Here is a 19,419-nt window from a genome sequence, read left to right as displayed (position 1 = left end):
CGTAAATATCATTTTTATAAGCGGAGTTTTTTAATAAAGAGAAATTTATTTATACGAAAAGAGTATATTACAAATGTAAAAAATGTTTCGCAAAATGCATCGATGATGATGAACTTGACCAAAAAATGATTTTATGCAATGTTATGAATGAAAAAGAAGTAAACAATTAATTTAAATGAATGGGCTATTTTTTTTTTTTTATAATGAAGTAATTTGTATAACTAATAGTATATATTTTTGAAAAAAGAAGTATTGTTTTACCAAAAAAAATTTTTATAAATAAATTTTTTTTTTTTATTAGAAACAATGCATTTTTAGTTCTCCATATATTGTTCCATTGTATATTCCGCATATGTACAGTAAATAAATCGAAAAAAAAATAATATTTTATATAAATAAAAATTTTTATCTGCAAACGTTTTTTTTTTCTAAATTTTTTTTTTTTCTTTTTTTTTAAAAAAAAATCATATTAAATTCATATTATTAAAAAAAAAATCGTTATATTATATTAACAGTTATATATATATTACGGTTATATTATAATTGTCATACAACATATTTCCATTTATTTATTTTTATTTTATTTATATTTTAATGAACTTTTTAGAAAATATTTTATTACATCTCGAAGATGATTTATATTCACTTTATTCGTGTTTATTGGTTAATCGATATTGGTGTCGACATACGATTCCATTATTATGGAGTCAACCATTTGAATTAGTTGACGAAACATCAACACATAAAATCATAAGAACTTACATATCATGTTTACCAAAAGAAAGTAAAAAAAGATTTAGAATAGGAGGAATCAAATTACCAAAATATGAAAAAACATTATTTGATTATCCAATATTTTTAAAAAAATTCAATACACAAAAATTTTGTCGAGCACTTAATAAAACATTTTTAACAAGTACAACAACGCCACAATATTTTTATTCAAATAAATCAAAAAATAAATTTAATAATATATTAAGAAAACAGATAAAATTATTTAAAGGATTTTATATTATTTATCCTAAAAATAATTTTGATAAATCTATAAATAAATGTTTTAAACCAATATTAAAACAATATTATTCAACATATCCAAATCCTTATTTAGCAAAAGAAATATTTTATTTATTATTTAATCAATATGTTACATTTAAAAATTTAATAATCAATACTTGTTTAGATAATAGATATAAAATGAATATTGAATTACATTTATTTATACAAAGAAATCCAAATTCATTAAAAAATCTTTCAACTTTTGAACTTGATTTTGTTAAAAAATTAAGTTATAATAGAGATTGGGAAATGGAAGATTTTTTATTAACGGAACTTTTAAATAAAATGTCGGAGATTGCTATTAATTTAAAAAAGATTAGAATAGAAGTTCCAAGAGATTTTAGAGAACCATGGGAAGAAAGACGTTTAACGACAAGATTTCATCAAAGTTTATGTAAATTAATAGAATCACAAACGAAATTGAAAATTTTTATATCAAATTATTATTGGGACCAATCAGAAATTTGTTTATATGAATCATTAACACGACAATCTAATACTTTAACACATTTAACTTTAATGGAATTAACTCATTCGGATCATCATTTTAGAAGAGGTTTATCATTATGGAAAAATTTAGAAACTTTGGAATTATTGGGAGGATCGGATTTTCTTACACCTTCAGATATAGAATTAGAACAATTATCTATAAAAAATTTATTTATTGGACAAAATTATGAACCTGATCCTTTAATTTCAAAAATTCTTAAATCTTCAAATATTAATTTAAGTAAATTAATATTAGATGGTAGTTCAAATTCTATAATATTTGAATCAATTATAAAATATTGTCCACAAATTACTCATTTATCAATATCAATTTCATTAGATAATTATAATTATATTATTTCTTTATTATCAAATCTTTTTACAAAATTATATCAATTAAAATATTTAAAATTATCGAGTAGGGAAATCAATAAAAAATCTATAATATTTGAATCATTATTTAATATATCAAAATCTTTCCCTTTATCATTACAACATTTAGTATTAGAATTTAATATGTATTATTTAAATTTAGATTATTTTTTAAAACAATGTCATCATTTAATTAATCTAGATATAATTTATAATAATAATATTATTCAAGAAGAATTATTTTTAACTTTAATGCAATATAAAAAAGATAATATTAATTGTCAAAAGATTAGATTTTTTAGTTCTTTAGATTATCCTTATAATTTAGATTTGGATTTTTTAGATGATGTATCTGATTATATTACTTTTGTAAAAGAACAAAAAGAACAAAATTTTAATAATAATCTTTGGTAAAAGTTGACCGCAGTAAATTTATTTGGTGGCGTAGTAACCACGACAAAGGAGGAGGGAAGTGGTAAATTTATTGGTGGCGTCAGGCGTGGTTTGAGGTCAGAAGAATAAAATTACAAAAATAAAAAAAAAAATAAAAAAAAAATATAAAAAATAAAAAAAATAAAACGTTTCGAAAGAATATTCTAATTTTAAATTGAAACTGCATTAAAATTTATTTGTGGCTATCGTATAATAATAATAATAAATACTAGATACAACCGGGAACACATACAGTATGCATCGAACGGATACGCTCATATGCAGGAAAGAACTTAATAATAACTTATGTATCAAATTTACACTGTCAACAAAAGCGCCCCCTTAAAATTCGGAGAATTTCTTTTAAAAAGGATTTTTTTTCATATTACTTTCTAACATCTTCTCATTCACAAAATGACTAAATTTGTGATTTTGTTCTTTACCATTTTCTTAATTTTCAATAACATTATCGTCAGTTCGACTCCAATAATAAAAAGACATGGACCATTCCTTTCTTGTGAGGGAATTTATCCCAATAAAATTGATAATTTTTTAGTTAGTCCAGACAAATTAGCTAATGGACAACAAGTATTCGTAAAGTTTACAGGATTTCGTACCGTACCAATTAATATCGGAGCTACTTGCGAAATTGTGATTCAAAGAGATGACGGACTTTCCGTACTTCAATCTAATGTAGATTTATGTGGTAATTCCGTTGGAATAAATTGTCCTTTAGGACCAGGAGACAGTCAGATCAATATGTCATTTCCTATGCCTCTTAACGGTCCAACAACCGCAACCCCTGCAACAACTACTAATCAAACGGCTACTACGATTCATAAATATTCGATGGCTTTTTCAAGTAAGTAAAATGATTTAAAAATGATTAAAAATGATTAAAATGATTAATATCATTTTTTTTTTTTAGTTAAAAATGCGGACCAGAGTTACCTTTCTTGTGTACTTGGTTTTGTTGATATGGCCTAAATTTATTTTATTATTAGTAATTTTTTTTGCGTAATTTAATCTAATAAGTTTTAGTACGTTTTTTTTTAAAAAAAATATAATTTTTAATATCATAATCAAAATAATATTATTTTCGGCGCAGTATTACACTTACGCCATAGAGTATACCATATATTATTATAATTATATATACCATATACAGAAGTATCAAGTTAGTACAGTATCAAATTATCGTATAAAGTCGTATAAAGTTCTTTTTGTAAAAAAAGAACTCAAAATATCTTTGTATTTCTTTGTAATAATTATTAAGGAAAAAGGATCGAATTAAAATAAATCAAGTAAAAAAAATAATTTTCATTATGTATACAAGTACTGTACATGCATCATTATGCTGTCATGAACATTATCTTGATATTTTTCTTTATAAAGTGTATCATTATTATTTAAATGTTCTTATAAATGGTATATCTTATTCAAATTTGGAAAGGTTTTCTAATATATTTATAGTAGATCCCAAACAGGATCCCAATTCCCAACTCACTTTTTGTTTATTTTATTATTATAATCTCTTATTTTGGTCATTCTTTCCAAATCTTTAAATAACTTTTTTTTACTTGTTTACTCATTATTTATTTTCTTTTTTTATTTTTTTACAACATTTTAAATCATTTTAAATTATTTTATCATTTGTTAAAAAAATTTCCGTTTTAATGTTTGATATTAAGTTAAACAAAGGCAAGGTTGATTGTTAAAATGGGTTACAGTAATATATATAAACCAATGAAGGAAAATCATTACCTATTAAATTGTAAACTTGATTGAAACTTGATTAATTCGTGTTACCAGTTACATAAACCGAGAAAATCATAAATCAGTATTGTTTCTTTTAACTAACCCCTTTCTTTCGACATTCAAAATATCCCTTAAAAAAAAAAAAAATCTCTAATTTCTCTTAACTCTTCTAATTAGAAAAGTCATTATTATATGGCATTCTTCACACAAAAAGTTTGGGTAGAATGGATAGAACAAGGTTTAGCGAACGGAGAATATAATTATTATGATTATAAAGATCTTAATAATGTTGAACAAATTGGATCAAGTAAAGTTTATAAAGCTATTATGAAAAAGGATGAAGAAGAAATTATGGTTGTTATGAAATATATTGGAAATAAATTATCTACAAGAGAAGTTCAATCCGAGGTAAAAAATTTGATTCTGAGATTTGCGAGATTTTTTTTTTTTATCAAGAAAAAGAAGAAAAAGGAAATGGAAAAGGAAATTTTTATTAATTTAAAAAAAAAATTAATTTCTTTTAATTTCTTTTTCTCTTTTAGCTTAAATTATTAAGAAAGATTCGATTTTTTAATAATGATCATATTTCCAGTTTTTATGGTATAACTAAATCTGATAGTAACGGTAATGTATTTAACCATTCATTAAATTGTTTATTTAATGTTAATTTAATGTTTAATGTTGATTAATGTTGATTAATTCAATTAGTCAATTAAAATCAACGTCATTCAATTTCGTCATAATTTATTTATTTTTTAATTTTCGATCCAATCATTTCTTTAGATAAAAATCAATTAAAGTATATGGTAATGTTGGAATATGGTGATGGTGGTTCTTTAAGAGAATATTTACAAAATAATTCGGAAAATTTACATTGGAGTGTAAGATTAAAATTTGCAAGACAACTTTCTAAAGCTATAGAATTTTTACATGAAAAAAATTTAATTCATAAAAATCTGGTAAGTTTTACGATTAATTTTTAAAACGTTATATATTAATCTTAACGATTAAATCTAAAAAAACAATATTTTTTTTTTTCACCACAGCATTCCAATAATATAATAATTAATGAACAAGATTTAAAATTAAACGCATTAGGTATTACATGTAAAATGGAAGAATCTTCAAATATATCAATTAATTTACAAAATTATTTAACTTATGTTGACCCACAATATTTTAAAATACCAAGTTATAAAAGTAGTGAAGATAAACAATCAACTTTAACAAAAAAATCTGATATTTATAGTTTAGGGATTCTTTTATGGGAATTAGCCTCTATGAGATTACCTTTTAGTAATGAAGAACATTCTGATTTACAAAAAGAAATTATGGAAGGTCTTCGTGAAAAAGATATTGATGGAATTGATCAAGATTATATCCCTATTTATAAAAGTATTTATGAAATTTTTTTTTTTTGTCACAAAAATTACAAAAATTATGTAAATTGCGTATATTAATTAAATTTATTTTACCTTTTTACCCTCTTAGAATGTTGGCAAAGTGAACCTGATGATCGTCCTGATATTTTGGAAGTTGTATCAGCACTTGAAAAACTTGATGATGGAATAGATCCATCAATGGTTCAAGAAAATAAAAAAGTTAAGCCGCCGAAAAGAAGATTTTCAATTAAAGAACCTCTTTTACCTGATCCTCCTGTTACTAAACCGGTGAAATCTTCAACAAGACCTCAAATTAATACAACACTGCCACCAGTTAATACTCCGCCACCAGTTAATACTCCTCCACCAATTAATACAACTCCTCCAACACCTAAACTTCAAGTTAATACTCCTCCACCAACTCCACCAACACCAAAGCCTCAAATTGATACAAAACCACCACCACCAAAACCTCAGGTTGTTACAACTCCACCACAACCAAAATCTCAAGTTGTACCACCTCCAAAACCTCAAGTTGTACCACCGCCAAAACCTCAGGTTGTTGCAACTCCTCCACCACCAAAACCTCAAGTTGTACCACCGCCAAAACCTCAAGTTGTTGCAACTCCTCCACCACCAAAACCTCAATTTGTACCACCGCCAAAACCTCAAGTTGTTGCAACTCCTCCACCACCAAAACCTCAATTTGTACCACCGCCAAAACCTCAAGTTGTTGCAACTCCTCCACCACCAAAGCCTCAAGTTACACCTCCGCCAAAACCTCAAATTAATTCAACACCACCGCCATCACAAAAACCTCAAGTTAATACACCTCCATCAAAAATAATAATAACCAAAAATCAAAGTTCAACTTTATCCGTTCCTAATATAAAACCTAGGTCCAGAAGTCCATCAAGTCCATTGAAACGTGATAGTCCAAGGTTAAGATCTAAAAGTCCTGAAGATACAATTATTGAAGAAGATGAAGAGGAAGGAGAAAGTACGAGAATAAATAGTCCTGTTGGTTCCGAAACTTCAACACTCATTTATCAAAGTCCTATTTCTAAATCATTTAATTCTTCTGTATTAAAATCAGAAAGTCATAGATCTTTAAGTCCGAATAAGAAATTAAGTACATTAAAAGAAAAATCACCAGTCAGACAATCTAGACCATTAGGAAGAGCTGTTAGTAAAAGTCCATCAAGAAAATCACTTACTAGAGCAATAAGTCCTAATTTTACGACGAGAGAACCGAGAGCCTCCAGAAGGTCTTCATCCGTTTCACTTCCTAGAAATACTCCAAAATTTTCACGTAGAGCACAAACGGTAGCACCACCACAACCTCGTTTATCATCACCATCTCGTTGTTCAAGTCCAAAAAAACCAAACAATCGTAGACATTCCACAAGTGTCGTAAGTGTCATATATAGTCCACTTCAATTTAATGCACAAAGTTCTCTAGTAGGATTGTGGTCAAATACTTCTGATCGTAGAGAAGATCCAACAAAAAAGATCATAGATGAATTATTATCATTATTTATGGAAACTTATGAAGTTGATCCAGGTGATTCATTATTAAAATCTGTTCAAGAATTTCTTGAAAATCAAGAAGAAGAAAAGTCTAAAATATTTGATTGGCTCTTAACGACTCAATTAAGTTTACAATATGAAATTCTTTTAGGATATTTTTATTTGAATGGTATAGGAACACCCATAGCTAATAGGAAAGCTTTTGTATTATTTTTAAATGCGGCAAAAAAACAATATGCTATCGCACAAGATTTATTGGGATATTGTTATCTTAATGGAAAAGGTACCGTAAAAGATGAAATTTTGGCTTTTGAATGGTATCAAAAAGCTGCAGCAAATGGATGCGTTACAGCTTTTCAAAGTTTAGGTGAATGTTATCATAATAGTATTGGTACTGTAAAAAACAAGAGCAAAGCGCTTCAATACTTTAAATTAGCAAGTGATGGTGGGAATTTATGTGGTAAAAATATGTTGGCATTTTGTTACGAGATGGGGCTTGGTATTAGTTCTGATCACAAAAAAGCTTTTAATTTATATAAGCAAGCAGCTGATGCTGGATACAAGTTGGCAAAACAAAACGTGGCCAGATGTTATCAAAAAGGTATAGGGGTGGAAATAGATTTAGAAGCCGCAACTTATTGGATAGAGAAAGGTAATTAAGAAATGAAGTTTTTTTTTATAACAGAAAAGGACTTTTAAATGCAGGGTTTGTTATATGTGGTTTGAATTTGTTTTTGTGTCCCGAAACATAGAAGGGCGTGACACATGACACATGAGTGACATGACGAATGAGGATTGAGGAGATTGAGGAGGTCATTTGAATTTCCAACGTCCTAAACTCAACCTAACATCAACCTAACCCCAAACCCCAAACTAACCAAAATAGAAGGGGTACATTTTTATGCAGGATGCGCATAATACAAACATTCAATTTTTAATTTTGTAATTAGGAAAAAAAAATCATTTTAATCATTTTTAATCATGTTTTTTAATCATGTTTTTTTTTATTCATAATTTATTTTTAATTTATTTATTATTTGTAAAATAAAATCGATATCATTTTGCCTGTAAAATTGGAAAATTGGGAAAGGGAATTTCAAATTACATTAATTATGTGGTAAACGATCGCGTTATTCTACGATTTCTTCGCTCGAATTCCCGAAATTTTTAATACATATTAACGTGTCAGTACATAAAACTATAATCCGCGTGATTACAACTGATATCGCATCAAAAAAACCCCTTTTCCTTTGTTTAGCTAAATTAAGTAAAACAGTAAGTAAAACGGACATGAAGGCGACTTGTACTTCCAATCTTTCCAATTCTAGCCCAATTCTAGTGCCATTTCTAACTCCAATAAAAATTATTGGAAATCTTCCAATCATCCAATGCACAAAGATACACAATATACATATTATATATATGTAAAACAATAAATATTTGAAACAATCGGAATGTTATAAATAAGGAAGGACCTATTCCCCAATGGAAAAAGTTCATTACTCATTGGAAGCTTCTAAGAATATCAAATAACTAAAATGGATCTTTTAATAAAAAAATTCTTTATTTAGATAAACTAGAACAAATTTATATACTTTAGCCGCTATGTACAGTACACGTGCACTAAAAGGATATTCAAATTTTTTACATTATAGGAGATCAAAACTATATACATTATTTACTATTTACATTTTTAAATTTTTTTAAAATTTTTTTAAAATCATACGCGTTATAACCGTTATACTATTTCTTTACGTAGCTTTTGTATGATCTTGTGCAGCTTGAGTATTTTGGAAAACAGGTTGAGTGTTTATCGTTTCAAAAGAAGGATTCGCATCTTCATCTTAATAAAAAGAATTTTTTTTTAAAAAAAAAAGAAACGAATAATTTAAAAACGCGATTTTTTTCACTTGCTTACATTTCACAGTTACAATTTCTTCGAGATCACCGGTTTTTTGACGTGAATGTTTCTTTTGAAATCGAAAAATTGCAAAAGCAGAACCGACAACAATTACAACACAAGCAGAACCGATTGAAGCAAGACATGTTTTTCCACATCGAATTTTATCATCATTTTGATTTAGATTAGAATACCCTTGATTAGATGAATCTTCAATTGAAAAAATCTCTTGAATAAGAAAGAATATAAAAAAAAAATTATAAATTAAAAAATGAATTCGAAATTTTGTTATCATGATTTTTTTATCGATATCGAAATAAATCGAAATAAAAAAAAAAGATTTGATAATATTACTAAAAAAAAAATCGCCTCTAATTTTTTTAAGAAAAAAAATATTATTTTTATTTTTAGTTAATTTTTTTTATTTATTTATTTCAAAAAAGAAAAAAAAGAAAAAAGAAGAAAGAAAGAAGAAAAGAAAAGAAAAGAAAGAAAGAAAAAATAAAAAAAAAAGGGATTTATTTTTAAAAGCAAATAAAACTATTAAACATGGCTTAGAAATTGAACCAATAATTATAAATTTCGTTTATATATATACTGTATATATATATTTTTTCTTATTTATTTATTTATTTTAACCATTATTGCTCATTTATTTATTATTATTATAATTATTTGTTTTGTTTTTTTAAAACTTGGCTTATATTTCCTTTTTTTTCTTTTTTTTTTTTAAATTTGTACTATTAAATAACAGGTTTGTAAAATTTAAAAAATTTAAAAAAAAAATTTCCCTTGTGTTATAAAAACGTGAAATTACAATATTTACATTGCCACAAAAAAATATGAATTTTCGGAAATTTTTTCATTACCGCGGAGTAAGTAGGTAATTACAATAAAAAATTATTGACGCCAAGTTGTGTCACAAGCTCACTCATTTTCGTAATTAGGTAACAATATGCATCGTATTTTTCAATGAAAAAGACCGGGTAGGCAACTACCAAAATAGAACTATGTTTAACCAGTTAATTAAAACATACAAAGAAAGTAATTACTTTACATGACCCAATCAATAAATACATTTGTACGACAAATATATAATTGTCTAACTACGCCAATGTTAGTGATTTAATTATAAATATAACACAATAGCATGATTTTTTTTTTTTTTGTTTCATATTTTGTATACACAATTTTTTATATATTTTTTTTTAAAAAAAAATCCTAGTTAAAAACAAAGAAGAAAAGAAATAATAATATTAAATAAAAAATCAAGAAAATATTATTTCCAGTATCAAAAAAAAAACAAAAAATGTCTTTGGGAAGTAATGATATTTTATCACGTACATCTAGAAATAAGTTATATATAAAATTGGTTGAACCAACAATTATTTTACATGGATCTCCTGAAGATTCATTAGGTTGTTTTTTGAGAGGTGAATTAATTTTGAATTTAACTAAACCAACCAAAATCAAAAAAATCGAATTAACATTTCTTGGAAAAATTAGATTATTTATTCCACGTGCAGATGGTGAAATAGCTTCAAGTAATAATTTTGAAGAACGAGAAGTAATTTCTCATACTTGGACATTTCTTAATAATTTATCATCATCAAATATTGATAATGATAGTGATTCTAATTCTAATAAATCCATTCATAGTAATAATAGTAACAAAAGTCTTGTATCAAGATTATTTCATTCTCTTTCTTCTAAAAAATCGGATTCATCAAGATATACTATATTAAAAAAAGGAATTCATACTTATCCTTTTGAATTATTTCTTCCTGGTACACTTCCTGAATCGATTAATACTAATGTTGGTAGAATAACTTATAAATTATCAGCAAGAGTTTTAAAATCTGGAGTATTTACTAAAATAAGAAAGTCACAACATGTTAATATATTACGAACGATATTGGATGAATGGAATCAAGGAAAGGTCGTTTCAAATGAGTGGAAAAATGTTTGTAAATATGAAGTTTCATTTCTTAAAAAAGCTTTTCCTATTGGGGATTGTATTAATATTGAAATGAAATTAATACCAAAAGACAAGGATAAATATGATTTACAATATGTTCATATTGATTTGGTTGAAAAAGCTTCTTATAATTTGAAGACAAGACCAAAACCAAATGTACAAGAATCTACAATTTGTGGAATTAAATTACAAGATTTTATTGAAGAATGGACTGATAAAGATTCTAATAATAATTATAGTTCTCATATATTTAAATTTGACAAAAATCATTCACGTCAACAACAAAATGACAATGAAACAAACCGAGATGAATCTTTAAATTCAAAAGAGTTATGTTATCATGAAACAATTTCTTTTAGATTACCAAATTCTTCATTTTCAATTCATCCTACTTATACTTCTGAACCGATCACAATTTCTCATGATTTAAAATTCTTATTTTGTTTAAGAACTTTTACTAATAATAATCGATTGAAATATAAAAAATTCACTCTTATAGTACCAATTACAATCATAGCTAGTAAATGTAAGGATGATATTTTACCTTTATATTATGAAAGTGAAAATGATAATGATTCTATCATTTCAACTGCTTCTTGGGATGAAATTTCTTTTGATGATGTTTCTTTACCTCCTAGTTATGAATCTTCAATATATGGTAGTAAAAATAATAGTTCTGTTAATCTTGGAGTTAGTTTATAACGATAAGTGGGAAAATAAGTGGGAAAATGGGTGGGAGATTTTTTGGGAATTTTTTTTTTTTTAGATTGTATAGTATATATAAATTATTTTGTACATATAAAATTAAATTATTATAATTACAAGGGGGTAAGGCGGTACATTCGATTCGATCCAATAATTTCGGTTCTGACATTTGAACAGTTCTGGTAACTGATCAAATTGCAACTATAAAACTGAGACCCGTTCGAAACGGCTCAAATAATCTGTTCGTTCGGAACCGGAATGGATCGAATCCCATCTCTAAATCATTATTTAGTCTTTAAAATTTTTTTAAAAAATTTTGACTAAACAAAAATAAAATTTTAACATTGATTTATACAATTAATGATTAATTAAAATCATGATTTTTATTTTTTTGATGATGATACATTTGATGACTTTTTTTTTTAATTATTATTTTAAATTTAAATACATCTATTAAAAGATATCATATAAAATAAGTATAAATAATATTAAAATAATTTTTTTTTTAAAATAAGAAAAAATTAAAAAGAACGTAATAAACGTAATAATAAAATAAGTAAATACATAATAGTAATAATAATAAAAGTTTGTTTTTTTTTTGTTAAACCCAACCCAACCAAAAAAAAAATAAAAAAATTAGAAATTATGATAATTAAACTACATTTACATTCATTCTACTTCTTTCAGCTGAAGCTTTTTGTACTGCATCCAAAGTTGCCATTATTTCATCATATTCTTCTAACCTTGATGAAGCCCTAGCTAAATCATTCGTTGTCACTTTACTCCACCTGTCGTTCGTATCATCTGTCATACTATTTGGCATTTCAAATTGTGATTTAAGAATATCCAATTCATTTGTCAAGTTACTTATTATTTTTGAATTTCTTGGGCTTCTTTCTCTTATTTCATCTTCAATTCCATGATAACTATCAACTGCTGTTTCCATCTGATCTAACAACAATGTTATTTTGTTTTCTGATTCGCGTAATTTCCTATCTAATTCTTCATTTTCATCTTTAAGTTGTTTATTCTGTATTTCCAATAATACTCTTTGTTCTTTCCATCTTTCTCGGTTTATATTTGAAATTCGTCTTTCATTTAATTCTCTCAAGTTACCATTATTTTTTAATGCTTCATCGAGTTGTTGATTTAAAAGTTCATTTAATGATAGAGTTTCTTCTAATTCACCTTGTAAATTTGTAACTTCTTTTTCTGCTTTGGCAAATTGTTCTTGAATAGAATCAGTAGTTTGACGTAATGTTTTATATTCCTTACGTAAATTATCATATTCTCTTCTCAAGGCTTCATAAGATTGATTAGCCATAAGTTTTTCTTCACGGGCATGTTCAATAAATTCTGTCATTTTCTTTTCCATCTCTTCCTTTTCCTTTAAAAATTCTTCACGTTGTGTAATGATTTGTTTAACATTTGCAAAATCTTGTCTTGAAGCACGGAAACCTTTTTGTAATGAAACTTGATTTTCAAGTTCTGAAATTTTATCCTCCAATTCTTCATTTTGTTTTTTAATTGTTGATAATTGTTGTTTATATTTGGCATTTTCTGCATTACTCTTTGTTAATTCATCTTTCACTCTCCTTAACATTTTTTCCGTATTTTTAACATAAGTTGTAGCGGTTTTATAATCCGCTTTCATTTTACTTAATTCTTGTTTGGTATCATTAAGTCGTCGTTGAGTGTCACTCAATTTTGTTTCGGAAATTTTTAATTCATCTTCTAATGCTTGATTACTTGAAATATCTGGTGATAAACTTAATGATCCTCCATTACTTGCACGTTCTAATTCTTCCTCAAGGACCTTTGATTTATTTTCCGCATCATCGGCTTTTCGTAATGCGTCTTTATATTTTTTAATTGAAGCTTTAAGTTCTGCTTGAGTTTTAGCATGCATGTTTTCTAATTCTTCACAACGTGATTCCATCTCTTTAAATCGTGAAGACATTGATGCTCCTGTAAAGTTACCACCTTCTTCAAATATTCCCCTCTCAGTCATAACATCACGCATCATTCCAATTTTAACTTCAGCATCTTCAAGAGAGCGAGATTTTTCTTCCAAGATTCGTTCCTTCTCCCTTAAACGTCCTTTTGTTCTTATAATTTCATCATTACTTTCAGCCAATTTACGTTGTAATGAAGAAGATTCAGAACGAGCTTTCATAATAGAAGATTCTAATTTAAGCATTTTAACCATAGCTCCTGATAAATTATTAGTAGCTTCATTTGCGGTTTTTTGTGCTTCAACGTTAATCAATTTAAGTTCAGAAAGTTCTTGTTCTTTAAGTTTAAGTTTATCATTAGCATCTAAAGTATCATTTGTATCAGAATTAGGAGATTTTGGACTTGGAGGATTATTTAATAATTTAGTCATTCCTTCTTGCATCATTATTCTCATCGCTTCACTTTCTTTTTGAGCCTTTTCTAATAATCTTTCCATATCATTTGTTCTTGATTTTGAACGTTCTAAATCTCTCATTTTAACGTCAAGTTCGGCACGCAAACCTGCAGATTCTTTTTCTAAATTAATAATGTCTTGTTTTGATTGTTTCCATAAACTTTCAATTTCATTTGTTCTTTCATTAGCTGCTGTTAATGCAAAATTTGCTTTTTCAAGTGCTCTTTTATGTTGTTCTACAGATTGTTGAAGTTGACTTAAATGTAAATGACTACCATCATTTTCAGAACGATATTGTGCTAATTCAGCTGTTGCCTCCGTTAATTTAGCTTTTGTTTCTCTTAATGAAGATTCAGCTGAAGTGGCACGAGAATGTAAAGTTGCAAGATCTGCTAAAACACGTGCGTGAGCATTTTCAGCTTCTTCCGAACGTGTTGTAGAACTATTTGCTCGTTCTTCAGCCGATTCTCTAGAAGTTTTTTCATAATCTAAATTTTGTTGAGCTTGTATAAACCTATTTTGCATATCTTCTTTTTCAATCAATGCTTGTGTTAAACGTTTTTCGAGATCGTTAGCACGTTCTACTTCAAGACTTGCTAATTCAGATTCTGATGCATTCGTTATAGCTACCAATTTTGCTTTAAGATATACCGCTTCTTGTAATGCAGCTGTACGAGCTCTTTCAGAATCTGTAATCTTTTGTGAAGCAATTTGAGATTGACTTGCTACAGAAGCTTTTGTTTTCTTTATTTCTTGTTTAAGTTTTGCAATTGTTTCTATAACCTTAGATTTTTCAGAATTTGATCCTCCCATATCCAATAAATTATCAATATCAATACCTTCAGGTAAAGAATCTTCACATTCAACATCTAGAGTATATCCAGATTTTCTAGCTAAAGCCAATTCTGCTCTAAACCACATTTCACGTTTCTTGTAAGAAGCTATAATTTGATCACGTTCATCACATTCGACATTAATTGTACGTGTAGAAGAAGTTTCCATTTTGTCAGAAGTTGGGGATCGTAATTCAACAGGACTATTCACGATTGTTGAAGCGGAATCATAAGTCATAGGACTTGGTGGAATTATATTATTAGTATTTATTGACATTGGTGATGAAAGGGTTGGTGATGAAAGGGTAGGTGATAATCCTTTAACATTAGTCGTACCATACGGAGAAGAATTTGGAGGTCGAGGAGCTTGACGTGGATTTTCAAATATACTTTGTTTCTTAGCACTTCTTGATTGTAGAGAATTAGAATTATTGCTTTCACGAAAGTTCTCGGCACTACGTTGTGATGGAATTAATGGTCTTAAGATACCACTAATATTACTAAATGGAGAAGGAGTTTGTTTTCGAATATTCTCAATACTAGAATTTGTACCGTATGGTATAGAACGTTGTTGAGGAGATACAGAACGTTGTTGAGGTGAGACGGAACGTTGTTGAGGTGAGATGGGACGTTGCTGAGGTGAAACGGAACGTTCCATATAAGTGATTTGTTCGGGAGGATTTCCTTTCGAATCTGACATTATAATCGAATTCATGTCATATCCTTTTGGAGATGATATACTACCATTTGTTGTTGTTTGACGAAACGGTGAATAATTAGGACTTCTTGAATATCCCTGTGGGCTCATCCTAGACTGAATTTGTTGTTGTGCTGAAGAATAAATTCCTCCTCCTTCCACATTTTCTGGTGGCGGTGTTATCAGAGAAACTAAAGAACGAGGGGATGTTGAATTTTGTGATTGTATGGTACGTATTTCGTAAGGTGAAATTTGTTCATCTTTTGGCATTGAACTTTGTCTTGGTGTTGGAGTTACGTATCGTGGACCTCCATCACTATCAATAGAAGATTGAGGGGTTGGTGAAGATATTGGTGATTTGGGAAATTCTTTAGGATTTGGCGGTAATCCTTGCTGTGGACTTTCAGGTAGTGATGTTAATGATGGATATTTTATTTTTGCTAAATTTGTATATATATTTTTATTAGTAAAATGTTAAAATATATAAAAATTAAATGAATGAATTTTCGATAGTTACATGTATCTAGTATATGTATTATTGCTTCTTCATCAGGTTTAGGTGAGTTTCCAGATTCCCCACCGAATACATATATTTTATTTTGTGCAGTAGTCATTGTATGCCTATATCTTGAAGATGGAGCAGGTCCCATTTTTTGAAACATGTACCATCTCTTATTAGTTATACGAAAAGCTAAAAAAAAAAAACAATGAAATATATAAATGTAAATATAAAATCAAATAAAAAAAAAATTACAAATATTTTTCTTGAAATAAAATAGAATTCTACCAGTCAAATCGCCCAATTCTTGTTCATCGTGAGTTCTACCACCAAACACGTATATCACGTCATCAACTAACGCGGATCCATGATTATAACGCGCAGATGGAATAAATCCTGTACATGTCAATTCCGTCCATATATTCGCTCGAATATCATAACACCATATATCATTATAACATTTATTCTCATCAATACCACCAAATCTATTGAAAAAAAAAAAGATATTATAACCAGAATCTTTCTTTAAAAGAATTCGAACCATAAAACAATAAAAAAACATACATATAAATTTTTTCTTTATGTGCAAAAGAAACATGACCAGAACGACAAGGTGGGGATTGATTATTTGGAACAATAAAATCCCAAGATGCATCTATAAAATTAATTAAAAAATATATATATATATATATATATATTAATATAAAAGGTTGAATGATAAAAAATACTTAATTTATTTGATTTTTTTTTTCCTTTTTTTTTTGTGAAAAAAAAAATTTATAATTACTTGATTTCACAAGCTTATTGAAAAAGTTCCACTTACGCGTTTTTATATCAAAAGCAACCAAATCGTTTAAATAACGTCCTACATGTTGACCACCAAAAATATACATTTTTGTTCCAACAACAGATACGGAATGTCCATGACGTGCTAACGGAAGTGTTCCATGAACACTAAGTTTATTCCAAACTTTTGATTCTGCGGGTAATTAATAATAAGGAAAAATAGAAAAATTTTTTTTTGTTTATATTTTTAATTTTTCTATATATAGTAAATAAATTCAATCACAAAGTATTATTTATGCATATATTATGCATATTGTCATCAAATTTGAAACGTTTCTCTGATTTACCAGTATCAAGTATATACAAATTTTCGTCGGCGTTATTTGTGGATTCATCGATTAATCCTCCAAAAACTAATTAATAAAGTTTTTTTTTCAAAAAGGTTAAAAAAAAAAAATAAAATAAAAATTATGTTATTTGACGAATTTTTTATTTTTTATTTTTTATTTTTATTTTTTTATTTGAATTTGCTTGAATGAAAAAATTTTAAGATTTTTTATATTCCGAAACCGATATATGCAGTATTACTTACCAATTACATTTTTCCCAATATTTACATGAGTATGACCACTTCTCGATGAAGGTATATCTCCAGAAGTAACAAAAGCAAGAACATTAAGAGTATCTATTATGAATTCGAAGAAGATATTTTTGAATAGTTTAATATAGTTTAAAATAGTATAATATAGCATAAAATAGTTTTAAAGGTAAAAGTTTAAAAACTTTATCAAATAAATTTAATTTATGCGAAAAACTGAGAATTTTTTTTTTTTTTACTTACTGACTTCTACGACAAAAGCTTCATTTCTAGGTTTTCCTCTAACAATCCCGCCAAATAAAAAGAATTCATTATCGGTAGCACTCTGACTAGCAGAATGGCCATAACGGGGAAACGGATTAGATATTGATATTTTTTTTTGTGACCAAGGATACGATGTGCCTGTTTGTTTCCGTCTTAACACACTCATTTTTTTTTTTTTTAAACCTTAATTATTTATAAATTATTGCATTTATTCATATATATATAAAAAAAGAAAGAATACGAAAAGAAAGAGTGTAGAAAGTTTTTTTTTTAAGAAAAAAAAATTTTATTTGCAACTGCGCAAAATTTATGACGTATTTATGCGCTTTTGTGCAGAGATTTTTTTTGAAGAGAGAAAAAGAAAAATGAGGTTTAGTAAGTTTTATATATAATTTTTTTTTTTTAAATGGTGAAAAATTAGTATTTGTTCCAATTGTGGTTACTTTAAAAATTTTTTAAAACCCATTTTTTTTCCTATTTCATAGCCAAACTCGGAAAGATTATTTAAATGGGTGCGACAACAAATATACAGTATAATGTAAATCTTAAAAGTCTCGGTAACCCAAATATCGTAATGATAGTTTCAAAGTTTTGTTACGTCTGAGTAACCTTAGTTTTACTCAAGTTAACTTTTTATGGGTTCAAGGATTCCAATTTGTTAAGGTATAAAAGAAAAAAAACAATCTTTCTTCGATTATTTTAAAATACCCTTTGTTTATAAGTACATAATAAGTAAGTAAATGTATGCTTTTACTTTTTAATTCCCAGAATCATTATCCTGAAACATAATAAATAATTTTCATTGTATATAGGTATATAGAAGAATTTTCTTACAATAAGACTAATTTCGAAAGCAAAAAATTTTTCTTATGAAAAATTTGGTGGGGAATAATTTAGATACACTAACTAATATTAGAAAATTTAATGCTATAATCTTCTTTTCGGATTATTAATAAGATGGTGGCATGGTGCATTTCACACGTGGAAAGATTTACAGCAGCAGACTATTTTAAAAATTCAAAATTCAAATAAATGTACACTATTTACCCCACAAGAATATATAGGAGAAAAAAAAAAAGAAATAAATAATGACTCCATTCTCCATATGATTTTTAAAAATGTTACATTTTTTATTAATTTTGTATAACACACATTGTTCCCTATTTTAGACGAAACATAAAAAAAAAAAAATCTTGGGTACTTTCTATAGATGTCATATTTCTATAATAGGAACCTTATAATTGAATTAATAATTATCACAGAATATTAAGGCTATTTGCAATATATCACAAAGTGAAAGTATCCATTTTACCGGCTTTTTTAAAGTCAACTTTTAAGTCATCCAATTCGGTTAATTATGCGAACGGTTCGTTCAAAGGTTACTTTAAAATAATTAACAACTTTGACTTCTTTTGGATATGAAATAATTCTGAGGTCATTATGAAGTCACAATTAGAAATTTGACGAAAATCTTTTTATTTATTTTTTTAAAGAAAAAGAAAAAATTATTAATCGCGTAATTACTATGATCGTCAGTGATTTTTATTAATTATGATTTTACCCGTGATCGCTGTCGGGAACTTTCCCGCTTTTAGCTTGTGATTTTATAATTTAATTTGTCCCAATTTGATATAATTTCGGCCCGAATAGAAGAAATAATTACTAACAGAACCAAACCGCAGTTATTTCGGCACGTGCCGTATTAGAAGATCGGTATATGGGGAGAAACC

At 27.0% G+C, this 19,419-nt stretch overlaps 6 protein-coding genes across 7 annotated transcripts; 4 read left to right on the top strand and 2 right to left on the bottom strand.

The window, feature by feature from the left end:
• Positions 1-594: 594 nt before the first annotated feature.
• OCT59_006640 (uncharacterized protein) lies at positions 595-2,331 on the top strand (the record flags this gene model as incomplete). Of its 2 annotated transcripts, none has more annotated exons than XM_066141397.1 (1): positions 595-2,331. In XM_066141397.1, one exon carries the CDS (start codon positions 595-597, stop codon positions 2,329-2,331), a length of 1,737 nt encoding a protein of 578 aa, XP_065998186.1. The 2 variants fall into 2 exon arrangements, with proteins under 2 accessions (XP_065998186.1, XP_065998187.1); XM_066141398.1 differs by having other exon boundaries at positions 1,342-2,331.
• Positions 2,332-2,747: 416 nt separating this feature from the next.
• On the top strand, positions 2,748-3,679 carry OCT59_006639 (uncharacterized protein). Its single transcript, XM_025320067.2, has 2 exons — positions 2,748-3,211; positions 3,278-3,679. The coding sequence occupies exons 1-2, from the start codon at positions 2,764-2,766 to the stop codon at positions 3,334-3,336; spliced, it is 507 nt and encodes a 168-aa protein (XP_025172222.1). The 5' UTR covers positions 2,748-2,763; the 3' UTR covers positions 3,337-3,679.
• A 346-nt stretch (positions 3,680-4,025) lies between these two features.
• Positions 4,026-7,679, top strand: OCT59_006638 (uncharacterized protein; the record flags this gene model as incomplete). The annotated part of the gene is made up of 6 exons (XM_066141396.1): positions 4,026-4,055; positions 4,285-4,515; positions 4,650-4,731; positions 4,891-5,066; positions 5,154-5,502; positions 5,599-7,679. The coding sequence occupies 6 exons, from the start codon at positions 4,026-4,028 to the stop codon at positions 7,677-7,679; spliced, it is 2,949 nt and encodes a 982-aa protein (XP_065998185.1).
• An 866-nt stretch (positions 7,680-8,545) lies between these two features.
• On the bottom strand, positions 8,546-9,355 carry OCT59_006637 (uncharacterized protein). Its single transcript, XM_025330624.2, has 2 exons — positions 8,938-9,355; positions 8,546-8,862 (listed from the first exon to the last, which is right to left on the bottom strand). Exons 1-2 carry the CDS (start codon positions 9,212-9,214, stop codon positions 8,771-8,773), a joined length of 369 nt encoding a protein of 122 aa, XP_025172225.2. The 5' UTR covers positions 9,215-9,355; the 3' UTR covers positions 8,546-8,770.
• Positions 9,356-10,087: 732 nt separating this feature from the next.
• Positions 10,088-11,957, top strand: OCT59_006636 (uncharacterized protein). Its single transcript, XM_025320069.2, has one exon. The coding sequence runs from the start codon at positions 10,229-10,231 to the stop codon at positions 11,597-11,599; it is 1,371 nt and encodes a 456-aa protein (XP_025172226.1). The 5' UTR covers positions 10,088-10,228; the 3' UTR covers positions 11,600-11,957.
• Positions 11,958-11,964: 7 nt separating this feature from the next.
• Positions 11,965-18,065, bottom strand: OCT59_006635 (uncharacterized protein). Its single transcript, XM_025320070.2, has 8 exons — positions 17,669-18,065; positions 17,420-17,512; positions 17,175-17,240; positions 16,865-17,020; positions 16,606-16,696; positions 16,330-16,526; positions 16,060-16,233; positions 11,965-15,982 (listed from the first exon to the last, which is right to left on the bottom strand). The coding sequence occupies exons 1-8, from the start codon at positions 17,853-17,855 to the stop codon at positions 12,255-12,257; spliced, it is 4,692 nt and encodes a 1,563-aa protein (XP_025172227.1). The 5' UTR covers positions 17,856-18,065; the 3' UTR covers positions 11,965-12,254.
• Positions 18,066-19,419: the final 1,354 nt, after the last annotated feature.

The sequence above is a fragment of the Rhizophagus irregularis genome, chromosome 14 (assembly GCF_026210795.1).
Source record: "Rhizophagus irregularis chromosome 14, complete sequence".
Taxonomy (NCBI): Eukaryota; Fungi; Glomeromycota; class Glomeromycetes; order Glomerales; family Glomeraceae; genus Rhizophagus; species Rhizophagus irregularis.
This window is presented reverse-complemented; position numbering and strand designations above follow the sequence as displayed.

Excerpts from the sequence above, each read along its gene's own strand:
- OCT59_006635 (XM_025320070.2), bottom strand. The coding sequence starts at position 17,855 with ATGAGTGTGTTAAGACGGAAACAAACAGGCACATCGTATCCTTGGTCA. Across the intron at positions 16,234-16,329 it reads AGAATTGGGCGATTTGACTG|CTTTTCGTATAACTAATAAG; the intron begins GTAGAATTCTAT and ends TTTTTTTTTTAG. Across the intron at positions 15,983-16,059 it reads AATACATATACTAGATACAT|CAAAAATAAAATATCCATCA; the intron begins GTAACTATCGAA and ends ATACAAATTTAG.
- OCT59_006637 (XM_025330624.2), bottom strand. The coding sequence starts at position 9,214 with ATGATAACAAAATTTCGAATTCATTTTTTAATTTATAATTTTTTTTTT. Across the intron at positions 8,863-8,937 it reads AGAAATTGTAACTGTGAAAT|ATGAAGATGCGAATCCTTCT; the intron begins GTAAGCAAGTGA and ends CTTTTTATTAAG.
- OCT59_006639 (XM_025320067.2), top strand. The coding sequence starts at position 2,764 with ATGACTAAATTTGTGATTTTGTTCTTTACCATTTTCTTAATTTTCAAT. Across the intron at positions 3,212-3,277 it reads ATATTCGATGGCTTTTTCAA|TTAAAAATGCGGACCAGAGT; the intron begins GTAAGTAAAATG and ends TTTTTTTTTTAG.
- OCT59_006636 (XM_025320069.2), top strand. The coding sequence starts at position 10,229 with ATGTCTTTGGGAAGTAATGATATTTTATCACGTACATCTAGAAATAAG.